This window comes from Propithecus coquereli, unplaced genomic scaffold, assembly GCF_000956105.1.
Source record: "Propithecus coquereli isolate 6110/MARCELLA unplaced genomic scaffold, Pcoq_1.0 Scaffold16, whole genome shotgun sequence".
Classification (NCBI taxonomy): Eukaryota; Metazoa; Chordata; class Mammalia; order Primates; family Indriidae; genus Propithecus; species Propithecus coquereli.
The window spans coordinates 12,219,331-12,242,828 of NW_012140524.1; the positions used below are offsets into that span (position 1 = coordinate 12,219,331).

At 33.7% G+C, this 23,498-nt stretch overlaps 1 protein-coding gene across 1 annotated transcript in view; it reads left to right on the forward strand.

The window, feature by feature from the left end:
• SLCO1A2 (solute carrier organic anion transporter family, member 1A2) overlaps positions 1 to 19,482 on the forward strand; it is a 56,294-nt gene extending 36,812 nt beyond the window's left edge. The window contains exons 8-16 of the mRNA XM_012641053.1: positions 384 to 482; positions 1,052 to 1,273; positions 3,660 to 3,824; positions 5,111 to 5,306; positions 6,861 to 7,026; positions 8,434 to 8,606; positions 14,457 to 14,521; positions 15,039 to 15,156; positions 18,610 to 19,482. Coding sequence (XP_012496507.1) covers positions 384 to 482; positions 1,052 to 1,273; positions 3,660 to 3,824; positions 5,111 to 5,306; positions 6,861 to 7,026; positions 8,434 to 8,606; positions 14,457 to 14,521; positions 15,039 to 15,156; positions 18,610 to 18,829 — 1,424 coding nt within the window. The 3' untranslated portion in view covers positions 18,830 to 19,482. The remainder of the gene's footprint in view (positions 1 to 383; positions 483 to 1,051; positions 1,274 to 3,659; positions 3,825 to 5,110; positions 5,307 to 6,860; positions 7,027 to 8,433; positions 8,607 to 14,456; positions 14,522 to 15,038; positions 15,157 to 18,609) is intronic.
• Positions 19,483 to 23,498: the final 4,016 nt, after the last annotated feature.

A 23,498-nucleotide genomic window follows, 5' to 3' on the forward strand; every position in this document is an offset into this window, starting at 1 on the left:
AGAATGGGGAAGATAAGAAAGGAGATCATGATAAAACCGAAGAGAAGTATCACAATTATGAGGGAATAGCCAGAAGGAAGCTTCAAGATGGACATTTGAGAGTGGAACTTTTCTGAGGAACGTGCTACAAGAAATTCATCATAATATGCCACAAAAATCTTTACCTGTGACCCAACATGAAAAAGAATTTGGAGGCCTAGAGAAAGTGTCTTTAAATTCTGAGACTTCTTTTTCAACACTTACAGAAACAAACGTTGCTAATACATATATAAAATTGAATATCTAAAGCAAAAACAATTCAATCTTCAGGCTTTTCATGGACCCAGAATTCTTTATATGGGTATATAACTATGGTATAACTTTATATTTTTGTTTATTTTTAGGATTTATAGAAACAGGAGCTATCATTGGCCCTTTGATTGGACTCTTGTTAGCATCATTCTGCTCAAGTGTTTATGTAGACACTGGATCTGTGAACACAGGTAATCAGTAAAATTATTTATTCAGTATTGAGAGTATGCAAAGCATCTCTGATATGTTATTAATATCACAGTAATCCCTACCTTACTTGACCCTCATTTAAATAGATTATCTCCATTTCACAAGTGAGCAAACTGAAATGGAAGAGTTTAAATAACTTTTCAAATACTTCAAACCAGGAATCAGTAGAGCAAGATAAAATGCTGATCTGACTCCAAATCCAAGCTCTTTCTACTACTGCACCTCAACTATATTTCTTGGTTTCAAAAGCTTTAACCACAGTGGTTTTTATTTCTTTTTATCAAGCAATCATTTGTGGATAACTAAACAGACATTTTAGTTATTTAGTAAGTACCTATTTTTAAATTCCTTACATGTTAGGACTGATAATCAGACTAATTTATTACTAGACAATATTGTAACACCACATATTGTCAAATTTTATAGATGTTTGAATTATATACAAATTTCATACTTGGATAGACTTGAGAATTATAACTTTAATAATTTTCTACTGTTTGTACAGGAAATAATGTCTTGAGCTAATAAAAATGTATATATTTCTTTACAGATGAACTGACCATAGCTCCCACTGATACTCGTTGGGTTGGTGCATGGTGGTTTGGCTTTTTGATTTGTGCAGGAGTGAATGTGCTCACTGCCATTCCTTTCTTCTTTTTGCCCAAAACACTTCCAAAGGAAGGATTAGAGGATAATGCTGACATAATTAAAAATAACAAAGAAGAGAAACAAAGAGAAGAGGTCAAGAAGCAAAAGGGTGGAATCACTAAAGGCAAATATAAACATTTTAAATACTATAAAATTTATTGTTTATTTTATATAGCTATGTCTGAATTTTAGTCTAACACTATAATATAATATGCTTTGTTGAGACATTTTGACTGTCATTAACAGTCACCAGCCCATAATGCCTAACTAGTCTAATCTTCCTATGCTTCTCCTTGAAAATAAGTAGTGTAATCTGGAAGCTGAATTATCTCAGGTAAGCATTTATATAAATTTTATGTCATTCTAGGCACTCAGACTCTTTCTGTATTTGGTCCCATTTGCTTTAAAAAAACTTACTTTATGGAGAACATAGTTCTAATTTAAAAAAATAAATAAACAGAAATTCAAGCTAAGAATTAAAGTAGAATTAAAGAATTAAAATATATATTAATCCTAATACTCTATTTGGATTAGTTCTGTAACCAAAATGTTAGCTTAAATGTGAGCTTCCTGGAAGTTAAAGCAGAGAAAGAAGACATGATAGGTGATATAATTCCCTAAATTTGACAGAGGAAAGAACAATAATTTTTAAAAAGAAACTCTTCCTAAAGTAACAAATTATAAAAAAATTATCATGTGGTTGTATGATACAGGCAATATTGAGCCATATAAGGGTTTTTCAGCAAATGCAGGGGTATATTTCATGTAACTTTTTAAAAATATAGGTCCTCAATATAAGCTCAAAGCATAATTTACAGGTCTTTCTATGGGAGACTAAGCTAAGATAGTCTATATATTTAGTATTCAAGAGCACTGATTCTCAAACTTGCCTGAACGTTGGAATCACCTAGGAAATTTTAAAAATTACTGATTCCTCAACGTTCTATAGTATTCCCAGAAGATCTGATTTAATTAGTGTGGGTGTATGTCTCAGGCACTGGAATTCTCAAAGAGTGTTTATTTGGAGGATGGGAGGGGCTCAGTTTCCTTTTCTGTAAAATGGGCACAATCATAGTACTTATTATAGGATGATTGTGTGAAGATAAAAGGATTCTGACACACATTACTATTAATATTATTACTACCAGTAGTATTTTTATTGTTGTTGTTGCTATTTCTACCACCACCCATAAATTATAATACCAATTTGCACAAAATTTTTGTTAACAACTACAAATTCATTTATACCACAGTTAAACATATTTTAATACGTCTTGGCTTGTTAGGAGCCAATTCAGAATATTGCAAATTCTCAGAATCATCATGATTATATTAACAACTCTTCTCAAAGGCCTGATACCGACTGATAGACCTCTTGTGGTCTGCAAGATCAATGCAATTTTCAAAACTAGGAAAGAGCTTAGCTTAGCTAAGAGCTTAGCTTAGTATCAGACACATAGAAAATAAACTTGAACTACTGAGAGTCATCTATTAGGATAGGAATGTCAAGAAACGTGTGATTTAAAAAGCTCTAAAGAGCTCTGACATTTTTTTTCTCCTGTCATGCACCTTATTTGCATTAAGCTGTGCTGCTGCTTCTTTCAGATTGTTCATTTATTGATATTTTGTCTTAGAATGAATTTTTAGGCAGTTTACTACGCAAACCAGGATAGTACAAAATAAAGAAATCAAGGCAGGGAACTTGAAGATAGGGAAAGTGAAAAGAAATTAGAAACGAGAATTTGAGCTGAAATGGCAGCAGTGTGACCCGGCACATTTATTAGAGAAAGGCCACAAATTTGGCTCTGAGCCTTTTCAAATAGGGAAAAGTTTTGATTATGTCATTTACAAGGTTCTTAGAGTGTACCAAATGAACCAGCATCTCTGGGAGTGGGACTTGGGTGTTGGTATTTTAAAAAATATCTCCAGATGGTTCTAATGTGCACCATGTTGTTAAACATTGACAAAAACCACCAAAACGTTCTGAAGAAGCAGAAAGATTCCTGGTACTTGAACCAAATTATATCCCATTAATTCCTGCAATGTCTTCATTTTAAATGTTCAAGGAGGGATAAAAATCAATATTTGATTGTGAACTTATTTATCAAATTTATTTCCTTCCAGGCTTTAGAGGACAGAACAAGCATTTTTCATTCCAAATGATCTCTAGAGAAAAGAGGATATCAATAGAAGGAAAACGAGAAGAACAAAAATGAAATGTTGGGGACACAGACAATATTTGATCACCTTAGAGTTTTGCTTTAAGATACAATAATGACTTACTGAGGGCAAAACTATTGTGTTCTGATCCCTACCCAGTCAGCTACATAACTGACTTGTGGAAGCTACTAAGGCAATGCTATAACTTTAGTTTTTGAGGGATTCAAACATGTACACATTACAAAACAGAAAAAAAAAAAATTTATAGGGGAGGTTGATGTTTCAGAAAAAGCCAATCACAAAATACAAAACCAAGTTAGTTTGACACTGTTATCATTCTTTCATTTCAGATTTTTTACCGTTCATGAAAAGTCTTTCATGCAATCCAATTTACATGCTTTTCATACTTATAAGTGTGCTGCAGTTCAATGCATTTGTTAATATGTTCTCCTTCATGCCTAAATATATGGAACAGCAATACGGAAAATCATCTTCGGATGCAATCTTTCTAATTGGTATGTTTGCTTTTCTCTGCATTAACAGAGCACTGTTTTTTTCCCCCATGAAATGGCGAACAGTGTGATGTCAAGTCTAGGAAACTCCTAAATTGAAGTCTTTTAGGATATTTCTGTCTCTATATATTTCCCCTTTCCACTTTCCAAAAAAAAAAAAAAAAAAATCAAGAAAGGGTGGGAAAGAGAAGAGGCCAGAAGCATCCCGACTTTCTTCTCTGCTCTCTGTCGCCAGTGAAAATGCAAATTCATAATATTTATGGAAATCTTGGGAACTACAAAAATTAGATACAATTTTCAAATAGTCAATCTATTAATTTAAAAAGGAAGACAGAATTAGTGTCTCAGGATTCTGTGTTTTACTCCGAGATTTTACTCTTTTGGCTTCAATTCATGGATTCACGTTCCTCTTAACTTAGTTTCCTGGTCCCCCTGGTGGTTTTCGGTGTCTCTGCAGCCACATACATTCTGCTTTTCCACACTAACCCTAGTGATTCTACCCTAACTTGGATTTTTCCTGGGTTCTTTCCATTGTTTTGAAAAGTCAATATCCCAGGCTACTTGAGTCCATATTACCTAGAGTGCTTGTGAAAGGTTCAGATAACAGACCCCCGTCAGACATGACATACTAAATCAGATTACAGTGTGGGGCTCTGGAATGGATTTTTAACAAGCTCTCCCAATCATATGATTCAGTGAGCCAGGTGTTGGCGTTGTATGAATGCAACACATGGCTGTCTTTTCCTTTTCCTTTTCTTTTTTCCTTTTTTTTGGGCAGTGTTAAGAGAGGAAGAGTGCTGGTCAGTGAAATGTATCTTCACTTGACAAGCAACGGGCTCAGCAAAGTGACCCTCTAAAGTACCTTGAGTCAAATTCTGAACAACTGGAGGGGGAGTAAATAACTGAAAAATTATATATATATTCCAATCCTACAGAATGGAGAGTAATAAACTAATAAATTATTGGTCAACTTTGCCACTACTACCTGCATCCTAGAAAAAGAAATATTGGTCATGATCCCCATCTATAAGAAATTTATAACCTACTGCAATTAATTAAATGAATAACAATAATAATAATCTTCCAAAATATTCTTCAGCATTATGAGGCATTTCAAAATGTCCCTGTATTTAATGTGTAACTAAGTGAGGATCAAATTAAATTATTGTTCCTCACTGGGAGTTGGACCTAAATAGTTTCTTTTGTATAAGACATATTAGATAAAAGTGATAACATATTTGTTCCTTTAATAAGCCACTTTGTAAATAATATTTTACTTGCATTTATAGGTGTTTATAACTTACCTCCAATATGCATTGGATATATCGTTGGTGGTTTAATTATGAAGAAGTTCAAGATTACTGTCAAACAAGCTGCCCACATAGCATGTTGGTTATCCTTATTTGAGTATCTACTCTATTTTTCTAGTTTTTTCATGACCTGTGATAATTCTTCAGTTGCTGGCATAACTACTTCTTATGAAGGGTATGTTATTTTCTCTTGAATCTCATACTCTTTCTACAGTTAATAGTATATTTTCTACAGTGGTTAGATCATTTGCTTATTAGAATTAATGGCAGTGATCCATGATCTTCCTGTATCTTTCCTCCATCTGTCAATCATAACCCAATCCATTCAAGCTCTAGGCTTATTAAAGGGGTTAGGAACATATCACAGGGTGAGTTTATGATTATATATGTGTGTGTGTGTCTGATTATCTTTGTGATATTCTTGTGGACATTAAAGTGGATATCAAAGAAACTACCTATAGTTTTAAGGTTGTATTAGGATATGTTATCCATATATTTTATACTTCTATAAAAGAGTAAAATTAAAAGTTGACTATACAGTCTAAACAGCCTTTATATGTTTCCACTATGGGCTTGGATTTAGCATAAATGAATTCGAGTACATGAGAAATTAATTAATAAATTCGTGTATTTCATTTGTATAGTTATGTCTAAAATATTGAATAATTTTAGATTTTTGTATTTTGAGAATTATCTGGGTTTACTGAAAGGTTTTCCATAGTGATGTAAATTTTCAAAATTCACTTGTAAGGCATATTTAGATAATAGAGTCATCAGATAAAATGAAATGAAGAATATCCTAAAATATTCTCTCAAACATCAAGGATTATAAGAAACAGAACATCATTATAAGACTGTCATCAAGGATTATAAGACTGAAACAATTTCAAATATAAAATAATAAATTAATTTTATATACATTATCTGATTTGAGTCTTGCAAATTCCATTTAAGATAGGCATTATTATCTCCATTTTACAGATGAAGAAATAGAGATTCAGAGGGATTTAATGACAGAGGGAATTCATGGCAAACCTCTTCAACTACATCAATGTAGAAACATGGATTTTAAAATTGTAAAGAATCTTAAAGATTTTTCCCCATCTCCAATCATGCTGATTACCAAAGAGAATGTGCAGAAAGCCACTGGGATCTAGTCAGAGTTAGGACTTGAATTCAGTCTTTAGACTTCCATGCTAATGCTCTTTCAATCATATTACAAGTGCTGGGCACTTTTTATACTCACAGAATGTATTTTTTTTAACTCAAGAACCTATGTTGCTAGAGCTAAATGTATTTTCCACATTATAAATGGAACTTGCAGATTTTGATCTTCAAGTTAGCTCTTTCTTGTTACTTTTCATCTTATGGCTCAACCACAGAGATTAAGTCATCTTCATTTTTGGGCTCTAATAGTATCTGGAAAAATGCCCCTCACATTGTAGGCATTAAGTTAATGCTTGTTTATTGCCTGTATGTTATTCTGAAATAAATCATTAAAAATGTGGCTATGTAAAAAAAAAAAAATGTGGCTATGTGGTCACTGAAGCAGGTATCTTTTGTACCAGAGCTATAGTACACGAACGACACATTGAAGGTGGGAAGACTTCTGTTTCTATTTTGGGGAGGAGAGGAAATGTAATTGAGAATTGACATGAAAAGGAGAGGGGGTGGGGAAAAAGGCTGAATGATCTTTCAATATCCATGGCATTATTTAAAATCATTTCAGAATTCCAAAAGATTTATATGTAGGAAATAATATCCTTGCTGACTGCAACATGGATTGCAACTGTCCAACTAAAACATGGGACCCTGTTTGTGGAGACAATGGCTTATCATATATGTCAGCTTGTCTTGCTGGTTGTGAGACATCGGTTGGAACAGGAATAAACATGGTAATACATTCTATTGGCCTTTTTGTCACAGCTTTTGTTCACTATGTTGGCACTTTCCAACTATGAAATGGACCTACATGCAATACAAATAAAATTGGCCTTTTCTGAAAATCAAATTATTTTTTTGTGTGTGTGGAAAAAATAATGTATTTCCTATATGCTGTCTTGATTACCTTTTATTTCCTAGATCTTATGTAAAATCTTTATAGTGTCTGAACACTGATCTGTAATTTCCAAATGGTTTAGATTATTACTCAAATAATTTGGATTAAAAATACTCCAAACTAAAACATTTTTATCATTGAGATAAAGTTGGCAGTTTTGATTTCAATTGTTAAGCTAATTGCTGTGTTTTTTTTTCCTGTGTATTTGTGTACATATGCTTTCTGTGTTTTTAACATACTAACAGTTTTTTTTTTTTTCTTTTTTTTGAGACAGAGTCTCACTGTGTTGCCCAGGCTAGAGTGCCGTGGTGTCATCCTAGCTCACAGCAACCTCAAACTCCTGGGCTCGAGATCCTTCTGCCTCAGCCTCCCGAGTAGCTGGGACTACAGGCATGCGCCACCATGCCCGGCTAATTTTTTCTGTATATTTTTAGTTGTCCGATTAATTTCTTTCTATTTTTAGTAGAGACGGAGTCTTGCTCTTGCTCAGTCTGGTTTCAAACTCCTGAGCTCAAACAATCCGCCCGCCTCGGCCTCCCAGAGTGCTAGGATTACAGGCATGAGCCATCGCGCCCGGCCCTAACAATTTTTTAAGAAGTTGGAGTTATAAATATTTTCTTGCCTCTAAAATGTCACAATACTTGTAATGTTGGTGGGTGATCAAAGTAAAATATAAATTTTGATTCTTATTAAGACCTGAAAACATATAAAAATTTTAAGAAGATTGAATGAACTCTGTTTTTGACATAAACTATATACTTTTAACAAAGCTTTATTTGTAAGCATCTGTTAATATTTCAACCGAGAACTCTGAAACAGATTTTGTCTGTCATATTTAGTGTCATGAAAAAACAGTATTTGTTTTTTTTAAAAAAGTATGCCATTAGGATAACTTACTTATTGCAAATTTACTCCATATATTTAGACAAAAATACCATTTTTCTGAAACTATCCATCTATGTTTTATTTTATGTAATAATCCTGAAAGATATCATAAAGGACATGGGAATACAGGGAGTAAGCAGTCTCTGTCTTGATCCAACTGGCTATGTCAAAATAGTTGAGATTTGTGTGCAAGATTTTTCTTCCTAAAATAGAGTACTATTTTGTTTTCTTTTTTCTTTCTTTCTTTTTTTTTTTTTTTTTTTTTATTTTGTTGTTTCTTTATTGAATGCAAGCTCATTCATAGAAAACAGAAATGCAACCATAGCATGAATATTAACACTATTTTATTTTTTCACAGGTGTTCCAAAATTGTAGCTGCATTCAAACATCAGGAAACTCATCTGCAGTTCTTGGGCTGTGTGACAAAGGACATGACTGTTCCATGATGCTCCAGTACTTTCTAATTTTGTCGGGAATTGCCAGTTTCATTTATTCTTTAGCTGCCATACCTGGATATATGGTTCTCCTGAGGTACAAGAATTATTTTCATTATTTAGATTTATTTCTGTTTATGTATTAACATAATTTTTTTTTCTAAGGAAGCCACTTGGAGCCCATTGTAACTAAGAACTCAGTGCTTTATAATACCATTTTTAAGGGTTTGTATTAAGCATTGTAGAATTTTACACAGTTTTTAAAGTTAGCAATAGAAATGTTCATCTGTTCATCATTTCCTTTCCTATCCCTCCCTTTTTTCCTTCCTTATTTCTTAGAGCTAAATGAGTGGGCTTCTCATTGTGCAACACAAGAAGAGACACATTTCTATCTTAGGGGAAGCCATAGCAAGTGGTCACTTTGATAGGTGAGGAGTTAGTGCTGCCATTTCCAGGGGTCAACTTACAGGACAGCAGAGTGCAAAGCTGTTCAAAGCCCCCTTTCACCAAGGTTACTCGATCTTTCCGAGATCCATTTTTCTTTAATAAAAAATGAGCATAATAATAAATGTTTGACTCTTACAAGGCTACTGTGAAACACAAATGATGAAGGGCTTTTGAAAAATAGGAGATTGCAGAGCTAAGTTTCAAACTTAGGTACTTTAAACATGTATTCTTTCAATTACAGCACTCTTCACGCCCAGCAAACGGTCCTGAACACCGTTTGCAGTTTTTTTTTCTTTTCTCTTTCTTTTACTGGAACTTGGGAGCAGAGTTAAGTTAATCACAATGCTCAGTTTATAACACATTATCATCATAGGCCGGGCAGGGATTCTTTCTTGTTTTATTTTACTTTCTTCTTTTTTTTTTTTATTTCATTCCCTACTTCCACTCATCAGAAGTACCCACTTAAATATAATAGATATGTCTTTAAATACGCATTTTCCTTTGTGAAATATTAAGATTTGTGTGTGTGTGTGTATGTGGTTTTATAGTCATGCAGATGGTGGCATGCTGTAAGTCTTGCCCTGGTTCATAGGCACATGCGCGGGTAAACTCATCACCAGTCCTGCTAGTACTTAGAGTTTTTTTCATGAGAGTTCTCACCTCCTATATCCTCACTAACACTTGGAATTCTCCCACTTTCTGATGTTGACTATTCCCATGGGTATAAATGGTGATTGTGGCTCATCGATATTTTAATATGCAATTTCCTGATATAGTTAGCCTAAGCATCTTTTCAAACTATTTTTTAACTATTTGACCTCGGCTTCAAAATGTTTATTCATTTTTTTGCCCATTTCCCCATTATGTTTCCCATCTTTTTCTTGGCGATTTTGATGATTACTGTGTAAATTATGGATATGAATGTAATACTGTTTACATGGTACAATTCTTCTCCTAGTCTGTCATCTTTCTTTTAACTTTTTCACAATATCATTTATGAAATGAAATCCTAACTTTTGTCATACTGAAATCCAACAATTTTCTTGTCTTAGGGTCTGTGTGTTTAGGATGAAGGGTCAAAAAGTATTTCCATATTCCTAATTTAGAAAAATATTCCCTTAAATTTTATCTTACTGCTTTACAGTTTTATCTTTTGCATATAATTCTTTATACCATGTCAAATCTATATATAGATATTGTAGGGAGATAGCAGTGTTATTTTTTTCCATATAATACACTTGTTTTCCCAATAATAGGTTCTTTCTTCCTTGATTTATGGTTCCACCTTTATCATGTCTCAAGTTTTTATATAATGTGGGTCTACTTTTCACTCTTACTCTGTTTCACAAATGTATTTGTCTGTTCTCATACCAGTGTCACATTGATTTTATTACTTTAACATTGTGAAGGTTAATATTGCATATGATAACTCTTCCTCACCCACCTGTCACCTTCATTTTTCCTTTATTTTTTTCTTCCCAAATTGATTTAGCTATCCATGAATCTTTATACTCCCATATGAATTTTGAGAGTTTTGTATGGATTTCATAGATCAGTTGGAGAATCTCTGACATCAAATATTGGTGAATATGGAATATTTTTCCATTTATTTAAATTTTCCTTTCTATCCTTGAATAGAGTTTTAAAAATTTCTCTGTAAAGGTGACATGTCATTAGGTTGCTTCCTAAATACTATGTGTAAATTATACACACACCTATATAGATATATACAAACTCTGATAAAAACACACTGTTTCTCTACTCACACAGAATTCTTCTGCCAACCACATGTGTGGGTTTTTTCCCCACATTCACCAATTCTCCAACACCAGCTGGGAGCTCAACAGTTTGATACAATTCTAGTGCCATCTACATGAAGTTAGCATCAGATCCCACAAGTTAAAGGACTTAGTCCTACAAGCCTGCCCTCATTTTCCATACCGCTCACAAGTCTGGGCCTCCCAGGGTTCTGACCAACCAGATATAAACTGGGGATTCCCAGGAGCCCTCTTCATGTTTGATAATTTGCTAGAATGTTTCACAGAACTCAGGGAGGAAACGCTTTACTTACATTGACTGGTTTATTGTGAAGGTTATAAAAAAGGATGCAAATGGAAGCCACAGGAGGTTTGGAAGGGTCCCAGAGCACAAAAGTTTCTGTCCCTGTGGAGTTGGGGTGTGCCGCCCTCCTGGCATGTGGATAAGTTTACCATCCCAGAAGCTCATCAAATGGCCTTTGCAAGAGTTTTTAGAGAGCTTAATCTCCACCCTCTATTTACTTGGTCTTTCAGAGTAGTCTGTCCCATCCTCAGGCTATGTAGGGGCCCCACCCTAAGTGATCTCATTAGCATAAACTCAGATGGGATCAAAAGGAGCCTCTTAAGAATAACAAAAGACATTATAATTACTCAGGAAATTCCCAGGGAAGTCTAATAAGAGTGCCAAGGAGCTTCGTGCCAGAAGTCAGGGACAAAGACCAAAAATATTTCTCATTATAACACACACACACACACACACACACACACACACACACACACTCTCTCTCTCTCTCTCTCTTTCTCTCTCTCTCTCTCTCTCTCACATACACAAAATGGTACTCTTTGCTTTACAATATTACACATCTTAGACTTATAAAATTTTCTTATAGCATCAATTGATACCTCCAACTATGTTAAATTATAGTGCTAATAGTGTGTATTCTTGTTCTTTTCTAATCTTAATGGGAACTATATAAAACCTCTCTATCAAGTATGATGCTTATTGCAGATATTTAGCATGTGATTATCATCTAGTTTCTAAGTTTTTAATGATAAAATTGGTATTAAACTTTATCAAATATATTTTTCTACATCTGTGAAAGCAATTATATATAATTTTTATAGTAAGGACTTTTTAGCGTAGTGAAATAAAGTAATAGACTTCTTAATGTTGTACTTTATTTTCATGTCTGAAAAAATCTCATAATCACAATATTTTAATGCTGATCTGATTTGTTTAAACATTATTTTATTTAAAATTTTAACATCTATGTTGATAAGTGAAATAGATCTATCATTTTCTATGCTTTTTCTGTTTTAGACTCATTTTAGTCCCACAAAGTGGATTGGTAAATTTTCTATTTTTTAATTTCTAGCACTATTTGCATGAAATATCTGTTTGCTGAAAGTTTTGTAAATTCACATGTAAAAGCATTTGTACATTAGGCTTATTTGGACAGTGGTATTTGCTCATTATTTCCATTTAGTGTTATTGTCTATTCACATTTTTTATTTTTACTTATACCTGTTGTGTGTAAGTTTTCATAATATTCTTTTATCACTCTCATATTTTCTGATGTATCTAAAGGATTTTCTCTTTTTGTCTTCTGTATTTTGTTTATTTGTATCTTATTTTTTTCTTGATCAATGTTGCCAGAGGCTTGTTAATCTTATCTTTATGTCATGAATTTCTGTTTTGTATTATGTCTTTTTTTTGTTTCTTTTGGGCTTGCTTTGTTATTCTTTAGTCAGCTATTTGAGTTTCACACTTAAATCATTTATTTTGATTATTATACTTCTATTATTACCAGCACTTACTGTTACTCTTTATCTTTTAGTATTTTCTTTTAGGGAATTCCATTTCGTTTCTTACTAGAGTTACAGTTCTAACTTTCTTGTGATTCATAACATACATGTTATATCTTTTTCCTTCCCTTTATCTTTAATCTTCCACTTCCCTTCATAGATGATGTGCTAGATCTGATTTTCTAACCTGAGATTGATGTGCTTAACCTATTTGAATTTTTTGTAATTATTGTGGTAGGGCTTTTTTTTTTTACTTTCCATTCTATAGATTAGAGTTTCTTCTGCTCCTTTGAAAGCTGTATTTTCCCAAAAGGTTAACCTGATTATTGAGATTCTTAACTACATTTATGTCTTGCTTATCAATTAAAAAAGTTTTCAGTATTAATATCTACTCCCTGATAAGACAAATACTTAATCATGCTCTCATTTTTCTTCATGTCTCTACTCTTCTTCCCTGTCTCTTGCCAAGATCATATTGTAGAGTTTCACACCTGGATTTTGGTAGATAAATTTTTCTCTATTATTGCAGATTCTCCCTGGATATCCTACCATGATGGTGGAGGGATGCAACAACTATGTTTGCTTGCTATTTTTAAATAAGTATTGAATTTCTCTCAGCATTTTCTTTATAACTTACATTATAATTTTTCTTTCTTATTCCTAAATTCTGGAAATTGATGTTCTTATCAATGCTAAGTAATGATAAATGCTGGAGAACAATTTAAACTGCTTATAATTTGTGAGCTATTAAGATCTCATGCTCCTGTAAGATTATGAAGTACTATGTTAAAGATAATCAGAGGAGAAAAAAACATTTTTTAAATAAAATTTAAATACCCTATTTTCTGATTAAAAGGAAATCAAGTTGATTATAGTCATTTTGTTGTGCTAACAAACATATACAACTGTCATGTCCTCATAATAGTTAAAAATTAAAAATTAAAAAAAAAAGGACATCAGGTGACCAAGAGCGTCATGCTAGGTCTCCTGGCTTTTTTATTTCCTTCTGAGTGAAATTATTGATGTTGTCTAAATAACCTCTCCATCAGAAAGATAGTGTCTGGATCAACTGTCTTGCCTTATGATGTTGTAGAATTATTCTATGTACAATCCTTGTACCAAGAAATTACCAGTAAAACGTAGTGTTTTCTGAAAAGGTACTGTATCCTTTTCCTTTTATGAAGAAAATTGCTTCTATTTTTTCAACTTTGAGCTAATCAGGGAAGGGAAGAGAGCACAGAGGAGTTCTTAAGGTGAATTTTTCTTAAGGTAGCCATGCTAATGCTGGAGTGAGTGGGACACCAAAAAGCACCACTGGGATATTATGTTCTTCATTTTCTCTTACAGGAATTTCAGGCACCAGTGAAAAGATGGGGGGATTTTTGAAGAGAATGGAAGAAACGCTGTGCAACTCCTGAAATTAAACCAAATCACTTAAACTAGATTTGCTTAGGATTTTTTTATCACTTTATTTTGAAAATTTTTATTCTTGCTTCCTTTCCTCCTTATATTTACTCATGTAAATTCTTAGCTTTTTCTATATGTTGTTAATACAAATAATCTCAATATAGCTAGGGCTGCATTGTTCTTGCTTTTTAGGCTTAAGGTTTAACCATGAGAATCAAGAACTGCTGTCAGTAGGAGGATACTGGGATAGAATTGGGATGATTTCAAATATTTTCTTCTTTGCTAACTTTCTGGTAGAAATGAATGAGCAAAAAGTGATGGGTAAAATGCCAATCACCAGAAATGGGGTGGGCTATAGATTGTGGGCTATAGATTGATAATCAGGCCCCGAATAACCAATAGCTGAGCATACAAGTAAATTTTTTAAGTGCTCAGTGTGTGTTACTAGCATGCAAACAGTCCTTTTAAGAAACTATGGTAGTTTTTAAATCTTTATTTTTCTTGTATTTATAAATTTATTTATTTTTTAGGTGTATCAAGTCTGAAGAAAAGTCTCTTGGTGTGGGACTACATGCATTTTGCACAAGAATATTTGGTAAAAATAGTTATTTTTCCCAACATCCTATCAGACCAGTATTAAATGCTAAGTAAATGAAATGATTCTCTCAAAATGACAGTCTATGTTTCTTGTATTTATAAACATCACTTTGTAATTATTGCAAGAATGAAGCACATGAAGAGATGGAGAACTTCTTTTATTTAAACAGGTCCTATCTGACCTTAATTACACTTTTAGTCTATTAGAAGAATTGAAAAGAAATGAACAGGAAATGCTTTGTTGAAATGTACATTTGATTGGCCTGAAACATTTCAGAAAATATATAAAGTTCAGGATCTATAATTCCATTTTATGCTTCAGATTACTTATTCTTTATAATTTAGAAACTTTACCATAAAAGTGACATAATTTCTAAAAATCAAATTCAGAACATTAGGTTTATATTTTGTTAAACTTTGTTGTACAAACAGAGAAAATTGAAATATTTCCAAATAAAACAATGTATCTTGATTCTTACATTGTTAATAGATTTTTCTTTCTCTCTTACTTGTAGCTGGCATTCCTGCACCTATCTATTTTGGAGCTTTAGTGGACTCCACATGTTTACATTGGGGAAATTTGAAATGTGGTAAGCCAGGGGCATGCAGGATATATGATTCCACCAACTTCAGGTAAACATAATAATTTTTTTAGCGTTGTTTTATAAGCACAGACTAGGCATAAAATTGCACCATTCATATCGAACATTTTCTTTTGTCAAGTGACAGGAATACTTTTGGCTTTATTTTCAGAATAGATATTGATGTTATATTTCCATTTCTTATTTATATATTAGAATTTTGTTTTCCCATTATTTCTAAAGTGCTTGATAAATATTAGCATGAATGGCTTCCCTAACTAAGCCTTTGAAAATGTGGTTTTTAAAATTGTTAATAATCAATACATGAGAGAAGGTAACAGCTATGCATAAGCCACCTATCCAAATTATGTTGCCCTCTAAAGCCTCCTTGTTCCATCCTATGTCATTGCATCATCTCCCTAGTCTGGAGCCTCCCTTCCTCTCACCACCAATCTCTCATCTCCAAAATGATATTTGTTCTTCTTCAATGAATCTTGCTGAAACAATATTCTTCGTGTTTCTTAATGCCTTATTTTTGGTTAATATAGATACAATTTTGAACAAAACTCTTTCTTTTTGCTCTTCCTGTTTTCGTGTGCTTTTTCATTTGGAGATTTGAATTTTGTTTCAATTTGTGTTAATTTCTCCTCATGGGGCAATAAGAAAGCTCATCTATTTACTAAAAAAAAAAAATAATAATTTAGCATTGTTTAAAGCATTCTAAGATCTTTATCTTGACCAGCAAAAGTATATATGTCAAGAACTGTGAGGAGAGTGGACAGCATGAGATTCATCTTCGCATCTATTCCTTTTTCTCACAAAGTCCCACAAGGGCAACGTGGAGACAGGCTCAGGACCACAGTTAAGGAACCGCGAGGGTCACTCTTGGAAGTTGGCTTCATCCTGCTGCTTGGATTACTGTTGATAGCAGCCTTAATTAAATGCTGTTTGAGATACATTAAATAGATTCGGTACCATCCTCTGTTAGATTAATGAAACTGGCCCATGAAGTGGTGTATTTATAAGATAATTTACCAGAAGCTAAGATATTATAGACATGAGGGGTAGATATTATTGGTAGACAATTCTCTGTGGATGCCCACATTTCTGCATACCTTGTCAGCAGAGTCACTGACAGCTTTTGTTCTCCACTTAAGGATGTTGAAACCTTGGTAGATAGAGATGTAGATATAGATAGTGTCTCCCTCTAAAGAAGAGCGCTATTAGTTTGTTGTCCAGGATGATAAGAAAATGTCTCCCTCTGGGGCAAATGTTGGGCAGATTTTCTTGCAGCCCATTTAAAAGATTGGGATTTCCTAAACTCAGGATTTCTTAGTTGTAACCCAAACTGCTGTGAGCACTACGTTTGCCTGTGTCTCCCTCTGTGTCACCTCTTTGGGACTTGGGAGGTAGGGAAAATCGACCTGAACATGAAGCTGATGCTGACTGCTGTGCTGTGAGAAAAAAGTCCTTTGTCTCTACCCCAGGAGCCTGGTATCTTCTGCCAGCATCCATGAAACCATGGCAGACTAATCTGTTAATTTACAAGCCAAGTAAAATCTCAGACTCTAATAATTCTTGAGAACAAAACTACTGATTACCTTTAAATTTTGCCAGAAATATGAGGATGATCACTTACATTTATTTCATCCTACTAGGGGGCAGAAAATGATTAAAATGGTTAATGAAAATACAGTGGACATACGAAATGAGAAAATTAAAACACACAAAATAAGTTGAAAAAATAAACCTAAATGGTTTCCCAATAAACGTAAACTGATAGAATTTGCTTCTTACAAGACAGTGGTTTTCATATTGGACTTTTCAAAAATTCTAGCTATATGTTGTTTATAAGAGACAGATCAAAAATAAGAAAAATTAAAAGAAAAGAAAGATTGAAGATAAAGGTTAGAGAAGACATACCAGACATATACTAAATCAATGTCTGTAGTTATATTAATGACTTTGAGATAAAATATAATTTAAAGGAAAAGGATTAAGAGGGTTAAAGAGAAATACTACTTAATGATAAAAGAAACACTCTACCAAGAATATATAGCAATTATGAACCTATGTAAATCTATCAACACAATCTCAAATATATAAAACAAAAATTTTTTAAATCACAAGAAGAAATCTACAATCAGAATGGGAGATCTCAAAAACTTGTTCCACAAATGTCTGTTAAATACAGAGAAAAACAAGGGAGAGTGCAGAAATTCGAACCACCAAATTGCACAAGAGTGAGCTAATAGATATATCTGTGTATAGATATTTGTTAACCCACATACTGGGACCTATGCCACTAAAAAAATTTGAAAAAAATCCAAAGCATTGATACCATAAATGAAAAGCTATACTTTTGAAAATATGAAAACACAATAATAATAACAGTAGTCTGGAAAGTAAAATAAAGAAATAGAGGAGGCACAAATAGACACTATTAAGAATGCAAAAGGGAATATAAATACAGATACTTGTAATACTTCTGTACAGATTTCAGATATAACCGTTTGGAAGCATTAAATAGAGAATTTTTTAGACAAATATATAACCAAATTTTACTATTAATATATAGAAAACTTTGAATATATTCGTAACTATTTAAAAATGTGAATCTGTTAAAAAAGCCCATTTCCCAAAGGCACCAAGTGCAGATGTTTTTAAGGCAAGTTTTATCAAACTTACAATGAATTGATGATTCCTACATTATGCAAGTTATTCCAAGAAATAGAAAAAGGGAAAATTTCCCAACTCATTTTACAAAGCTAGTACAATCTTTATGTTCACACTGGACATAGAAGAAAAAAATATTATAGGTTGATATTATACGTGCAAGAATCCTACATAAAATTAACAAATTGAATCTAATAATCTATAAAACATATTAGGGTTCATTTTTAGCATACATGGATGGTTCAAAATCAGAAAAATCTATTGCTGTAATACACCCTATGAACACAATAAAGGCATGAAAATGTTGGATTTTCCTCTAACTACATACAGAAAAGTGATTTGGTGATACTATATACATTTATGATTAAAACTTTGGGAAAACTCAGAATAGAAAAGGAGAACTTCCTTAACTTGATAAAGTTTATCTAAAAAAATATCCACAAGAGTATACACCATAACTAATGGTGATTCTTTGGAAGCATTCTTATTATTAAATACTGGAATAAAACCGCTATCATTGTCAGTATTAGATTTAAGGTAGAAGTCCTATTCAATTAAAAAAATAATAAAAACAATAACAAAAGATTAGAAAAGATGAAAATAAATTTGGATTTTCTCAATGGAAAATAAAGAAACCCAAATATTTTAACAAACGTTGGAATTAATAAGAGAGTTTAGCAAAGCTGCTGATATAAGATTGACATGCAATACAGTTAGCTGCTATTATACTTATGGGAATAAAATATGATAAAGATATATAAAATTAGTCTGTACTAACCATACTGTCAATGTAAGATTTAATATGTTTTAACATTTTTTTTTTAAATAGCCACATTTACCTTGGATTGCCAGCAGGACTGAGAGGATTAAGCTTTCTTCCAGCCTTTTTAGTCCTACTTCTTTTGAGGAAGCGTCAACTACCTGGTGAAAATGCCTCTTCAGGAACTGAGCTTGTACAGACAAAGGTCACAGTGAAGGAAAATGAGTGCAAAGATATACACCAAAATTCCAAGGTTTCGAATGATAATGAATTGAAAACTAAACTGTAATGCTCTATTATATTATCCTTCTCAGAATTGGAGAACTCACTGTACAACTTGATTGTTTTAAAAATCAATAGAGTCACTACAGGTAACTTTTTCTTGTCTTTAAGAAACTCAAGAAATTTTTTTTCACTCCAGATAAAAATATTCACTGATGGTTTTTCTGAGGTATCAATAGCACTTGAGGTTTTCCCAGGAGGGACATTTATAACAACCCACTAAACAAGATTTTAGAGCCAGCTTTATTGTTAAAACAGCAATTTCTCTTTTAGCTCACAAAGATAAGGGTATATTTCTCATATCTCCTGCTCTAAATAGTTCTAAAAATTTTCTGTTATGAAAATCTATTTAATTCCATTGAATTCACACTTTGTTATTGGGATTAGTCACAGACTGAAATTCTCATCCTGTGTATGTGAACATTTAAGTATTTTATTCAAATTTATCACCTCCATGTGAAAAAAGCCTACATCTTATTCTATTTAGGAATTGTCCTTTAGCTCTTTCTATTCATTCCAGACATGACTCTTTTATAATAGATTACTCATTAATATATCATTGCTTGCTTTTGTTCTTTCTCTCCTGTATTACTCATGTAATATATTTGGTCATTTTGTTCAGAGTACTGACAAACTTTAATCAGGCTATTAAAAATCATGTAGCAAAGATTGTTGGATTTTTTTTTTTCAGCAATTCAAATCTAGTGACTAAACTCTTTCTTAAAAACAAGTATTGGAGTCAAAAGAGAAAAGGACAATACTAGAAAAAGTTTAGTCCCTAAAGGCTGTTTGTAGTGTCAGATTTTGTAATAAAAACCAAAACCAAAAACCCAAAAAACCCATTCCCAGAGTCAGGAAGCCTGCTGAATAGACTAATGTTTATGCCACCTATTGTGTCCTAAGTTAGAACACAAACACTAATTTTCTAAAAATAATCTTAGAGAATGAAACTTGTAAAAAGAAGCTTCCGTTTTGAAACTGAGGTGAATAAAGTTCAAGGTACATATTAAAAACTAAATCTAATCTACTCGTATTATTACTTCGTAATCATGAAAAAAATCAAAGAACAGAAGGATTTTGGAGTACAAGAGGCCTTACTGATAATACAGGGCTTCTGGTTCAAGAAAGTAAAATTAACAGACATATTTCTGTTTGTCTATTCCTTATTCTCTCTGCTATTGAAATGATAGTCAAAATATAAAAATAACATAAATCCCTGATGATGAAGAGATTGCAGGAAGCTTGGGAGAATACTATGGTTATTTTTGCATAATGTAAAGAGGATGAGAGTGTTTGCAGGGATAGAACCGAGTGGAGGAAGCTGTAATCCAGAATGTATTTAGAGGCAGCCTGGAATGCAGGTAGGAAATGAGTTGCCAGTGCAGAGAGTATGAGTTGGTAGCTGGAGAGTGAACAAGTCAGTTAATTGAAGGATTTTGTACAGATTATTTTGCAAGCCAATATGATTTCCTAAATGATTGGATGTGCGATATAAAAAGAAAGCAACAGAGATGAGAAAGACTGGGTAGAATAGGTTTGGGGGGAAGGATTAAGACTTAAGTTTTAGGCTCATGAAGTTTGAGACTTCATCTCTGGGTATATCAGAAATAACTAAGATTCAAGATGAGGCATAGCCTTGAAACATGAGCAAGGAACTAACATCATTGGAAAAGAGGAGTGTAACTTTGGGGTAGATACAACTGGAGCAGAGAGGTATAGTGTCTGATGATACGAAATTTAGAGCTGCTTTTTTTTTGTGAAGGAATGAAGAGGGGAGAATGGTTTGGAAGCTAAAATGAGAAGCAAGGACTTAACCCTGTATCCAGAGAGTTGCGAGAAAAAGTGAAACAGCCCCTGAATGAGAAGGTTTCAGGGAAGCAGATTTTGCTTAGTGTGCAATGGTGAAGAGAATGCTCATTTATGAGTTGGAGTCTGAGAGAAAAAGTAGAGAATATGAGGTGTATGGGTTTTAGACATGGAAATTAGAAGAAGGGGAATGAGAGATAACTTGGAATTCTAGGGTTTTTTAGGTGACTGACATAAACAGGACCAAAGGACATAATGAGATTAGTTCTGATGGATTCAAGGCAGATAGTGTTGGTGAGACTGTGTCAAAAGTAGGAGAGGTGGTGACTCGGCTCCCTGGTGGTGACCCCTTGTCATGGAGGCAAACTGGAGAAGCTGAAACTTGAGCATTTGGGGCCATTTCCAGACCCCTATTGATAGGTTTGAGGTGATTAGAGAAAGCCGAGTCTTACTCTAAGCACAGTTCACCCACTTGAACTCCGTCTCTACAGAATCATAGGCCCAGTTTGGAGCCAGTACTTTGGGGTCTCTGTTATCCCTCGATGGGAGAGATGGCATTTTACTGAGCATAGGGTTCTCTCTGGACACTTCTTGGTGGGGGAAAGCAGGTCAGAGAAAGTGGGTGTTCGAGTGCATTGGGATCCCTCATGACCTCTGTTCTTGGTGTCCATGAGGCCTAGGGAGATCGGTTCTTATTCTGAGTACTTGCTCTACCCTCATGAGAACCCTTCCTGTATTGTCTTTCATCCCCGTGCTTGCTGCCTCCTGGTTGCAAGATGGCTGCTGCTCCCCGAGGCCTGATATCCACAGGTCAGGAAGGAAGAAGAAAAAAGTCTTTTTAGAAAGCTTTCCGACTTTATTTCAGAAAGAAATGATAGCATAGCAGACAGACATGAAGGAAACGAACAAGAGAACAGGTAGTGAGAAGTTGAGGGTCAGTAATTTTCTTATTTAATATTGCGGGGAGTCTAAAGTTAATGGAATTACAAAAAGTGGCTTAATATATTATTTATAATTCTAAATGTAACCAATATTTTCAGAAACTTGAAAAACTAACTTCAAAAATCAAAAATTAGGAAAAGAAATGTAAAAGGATAGAGAATAATAACCATTCCTCATATTGTATAGCAAGGAGTTAATATGTGTTTTAAACTTGATGAATTAATATTAAATGATATACACATATTAGCCTTATGGAGTTCACTACCAGAGGAACTAGAAACAGAACTACTTAAAAATGGTTGCTTCTGGGGCATTGGCCTAGTTGTGTAGAAGATCAAAGAGGAAAATGTTTGTCTTTGATTTTAGTCCCTTTTGTGCTCTTTGACTAATTTTTTTGCCCTGTGCAATAAAATATTATTAAAAATAATATTTTATAAAGACTTACACATTAGTAAAAACAATAATAATAATCTAAAAATAAGAATGCATTTTATAGAATGAAAAGAAACTGAGTTCCCAAATTATAAGAGTTGTTGAGGATCTCCAACAGATGTTTATGGAACAATTGTTTTCTCATTTCATTTTTCATTTCATTTATTGGTTCTAGAGCAGCAGTCCCCAACCTTTTGGTACCAGGAACCAGTTTCATGGAAGACAATTTTTCCACAGAATAGGGGGTAGTGAGTGTTGTGGTGGTGTGGTTTCCGTATGATTCAAATGCGTTACATTTATTGTGCATGTTATTTCTATTATTATTACATTGTAATATATAATGAAATAATTATACAACTCATCATAATGCAGAATCAGTGGGAGCCCAGAATTTGTTTTCCTGCAACTAGACAGTCCCATCTGGGGGTGGATGGGAGACGGTGACACCTGAAGTGTGTTGCTTATGTCCAGTCTACTCTGTAATCTTGTTTTGGATGCCGTCACAGCAGAAAACCCTGCTTCACAAAGATAGGATGCTGGAAATGGAAGCAGGCTTTTCAGTGATTTTGTGGCAATCTCAGGATATTCTGCCTTGACTTTAATTCAGATCGTATGGAGATTTGAAGTTGTCTCAAACATACTTTTAAGGCCACCATCATTTTGATCTCAAGCAGTTGATCCTCTTCTAGCATGGACAAAGTTGATTCACCTGGCTTATTCACAAATGGGTCATGGACCCATTCCTTCCCAGTTCAGGTGTCTTTTGTGGTTGGGACGTAATGCTCAAACTCTTTTGAAAGCTGAGATAGATGATCATGCACCAGCTGGGAAAAAGAAGGCCCTGGCTCATTCTCTTTCAAAATCTCTGCTAATGTCTGAAACATGTCAAAAATCCCATTGTTCACTCATTGCCCCCATAATTCATTTGGCTTTGAATGTAGCCACTTTACCTGCTGACTTGAACACAGTTGTCATTCTCCCCTGAAGTGACAGATTGAGTTCCTTGAGCAGGTTGAATATGTTGCACAAGTAAGCAAGTTTTGGGACCCATTCTGTGTCACTGAAATGTGCTGCCAGTGGTGACTGTTTTTCTAAAAGCGATTTCTGGAATGGCTCTCGTAACTCGAAAACTCTGGCCAGTGATCTACCTTTAGAAAGCCATCTCACTTCTGTGTATAAGAGAAGACATGTGTGCTCTGTGCTCATCTCTTCACAGAGCTGCATGAACAGACGTGAGTTAAGGGCTCATACTTTGATGTGATTGATAATTTTAATCACATCCTGCAAAACGTTATTTAGTTCAGGTGACATTTTTCAGCTACCCAGCATTTCTCTGTGGATAACACAGTACATAGACTCACATTCAGAAGCAACTTCCTTGACCTAAGTAGTGACACCAGAAAGCCATCCAGTCATGACAGCTGCTCCATCCATGCATATACCAACACAAAATGACCAATTCAGTTTTCCTGATGTGTAACTATTCAAAGACTTGA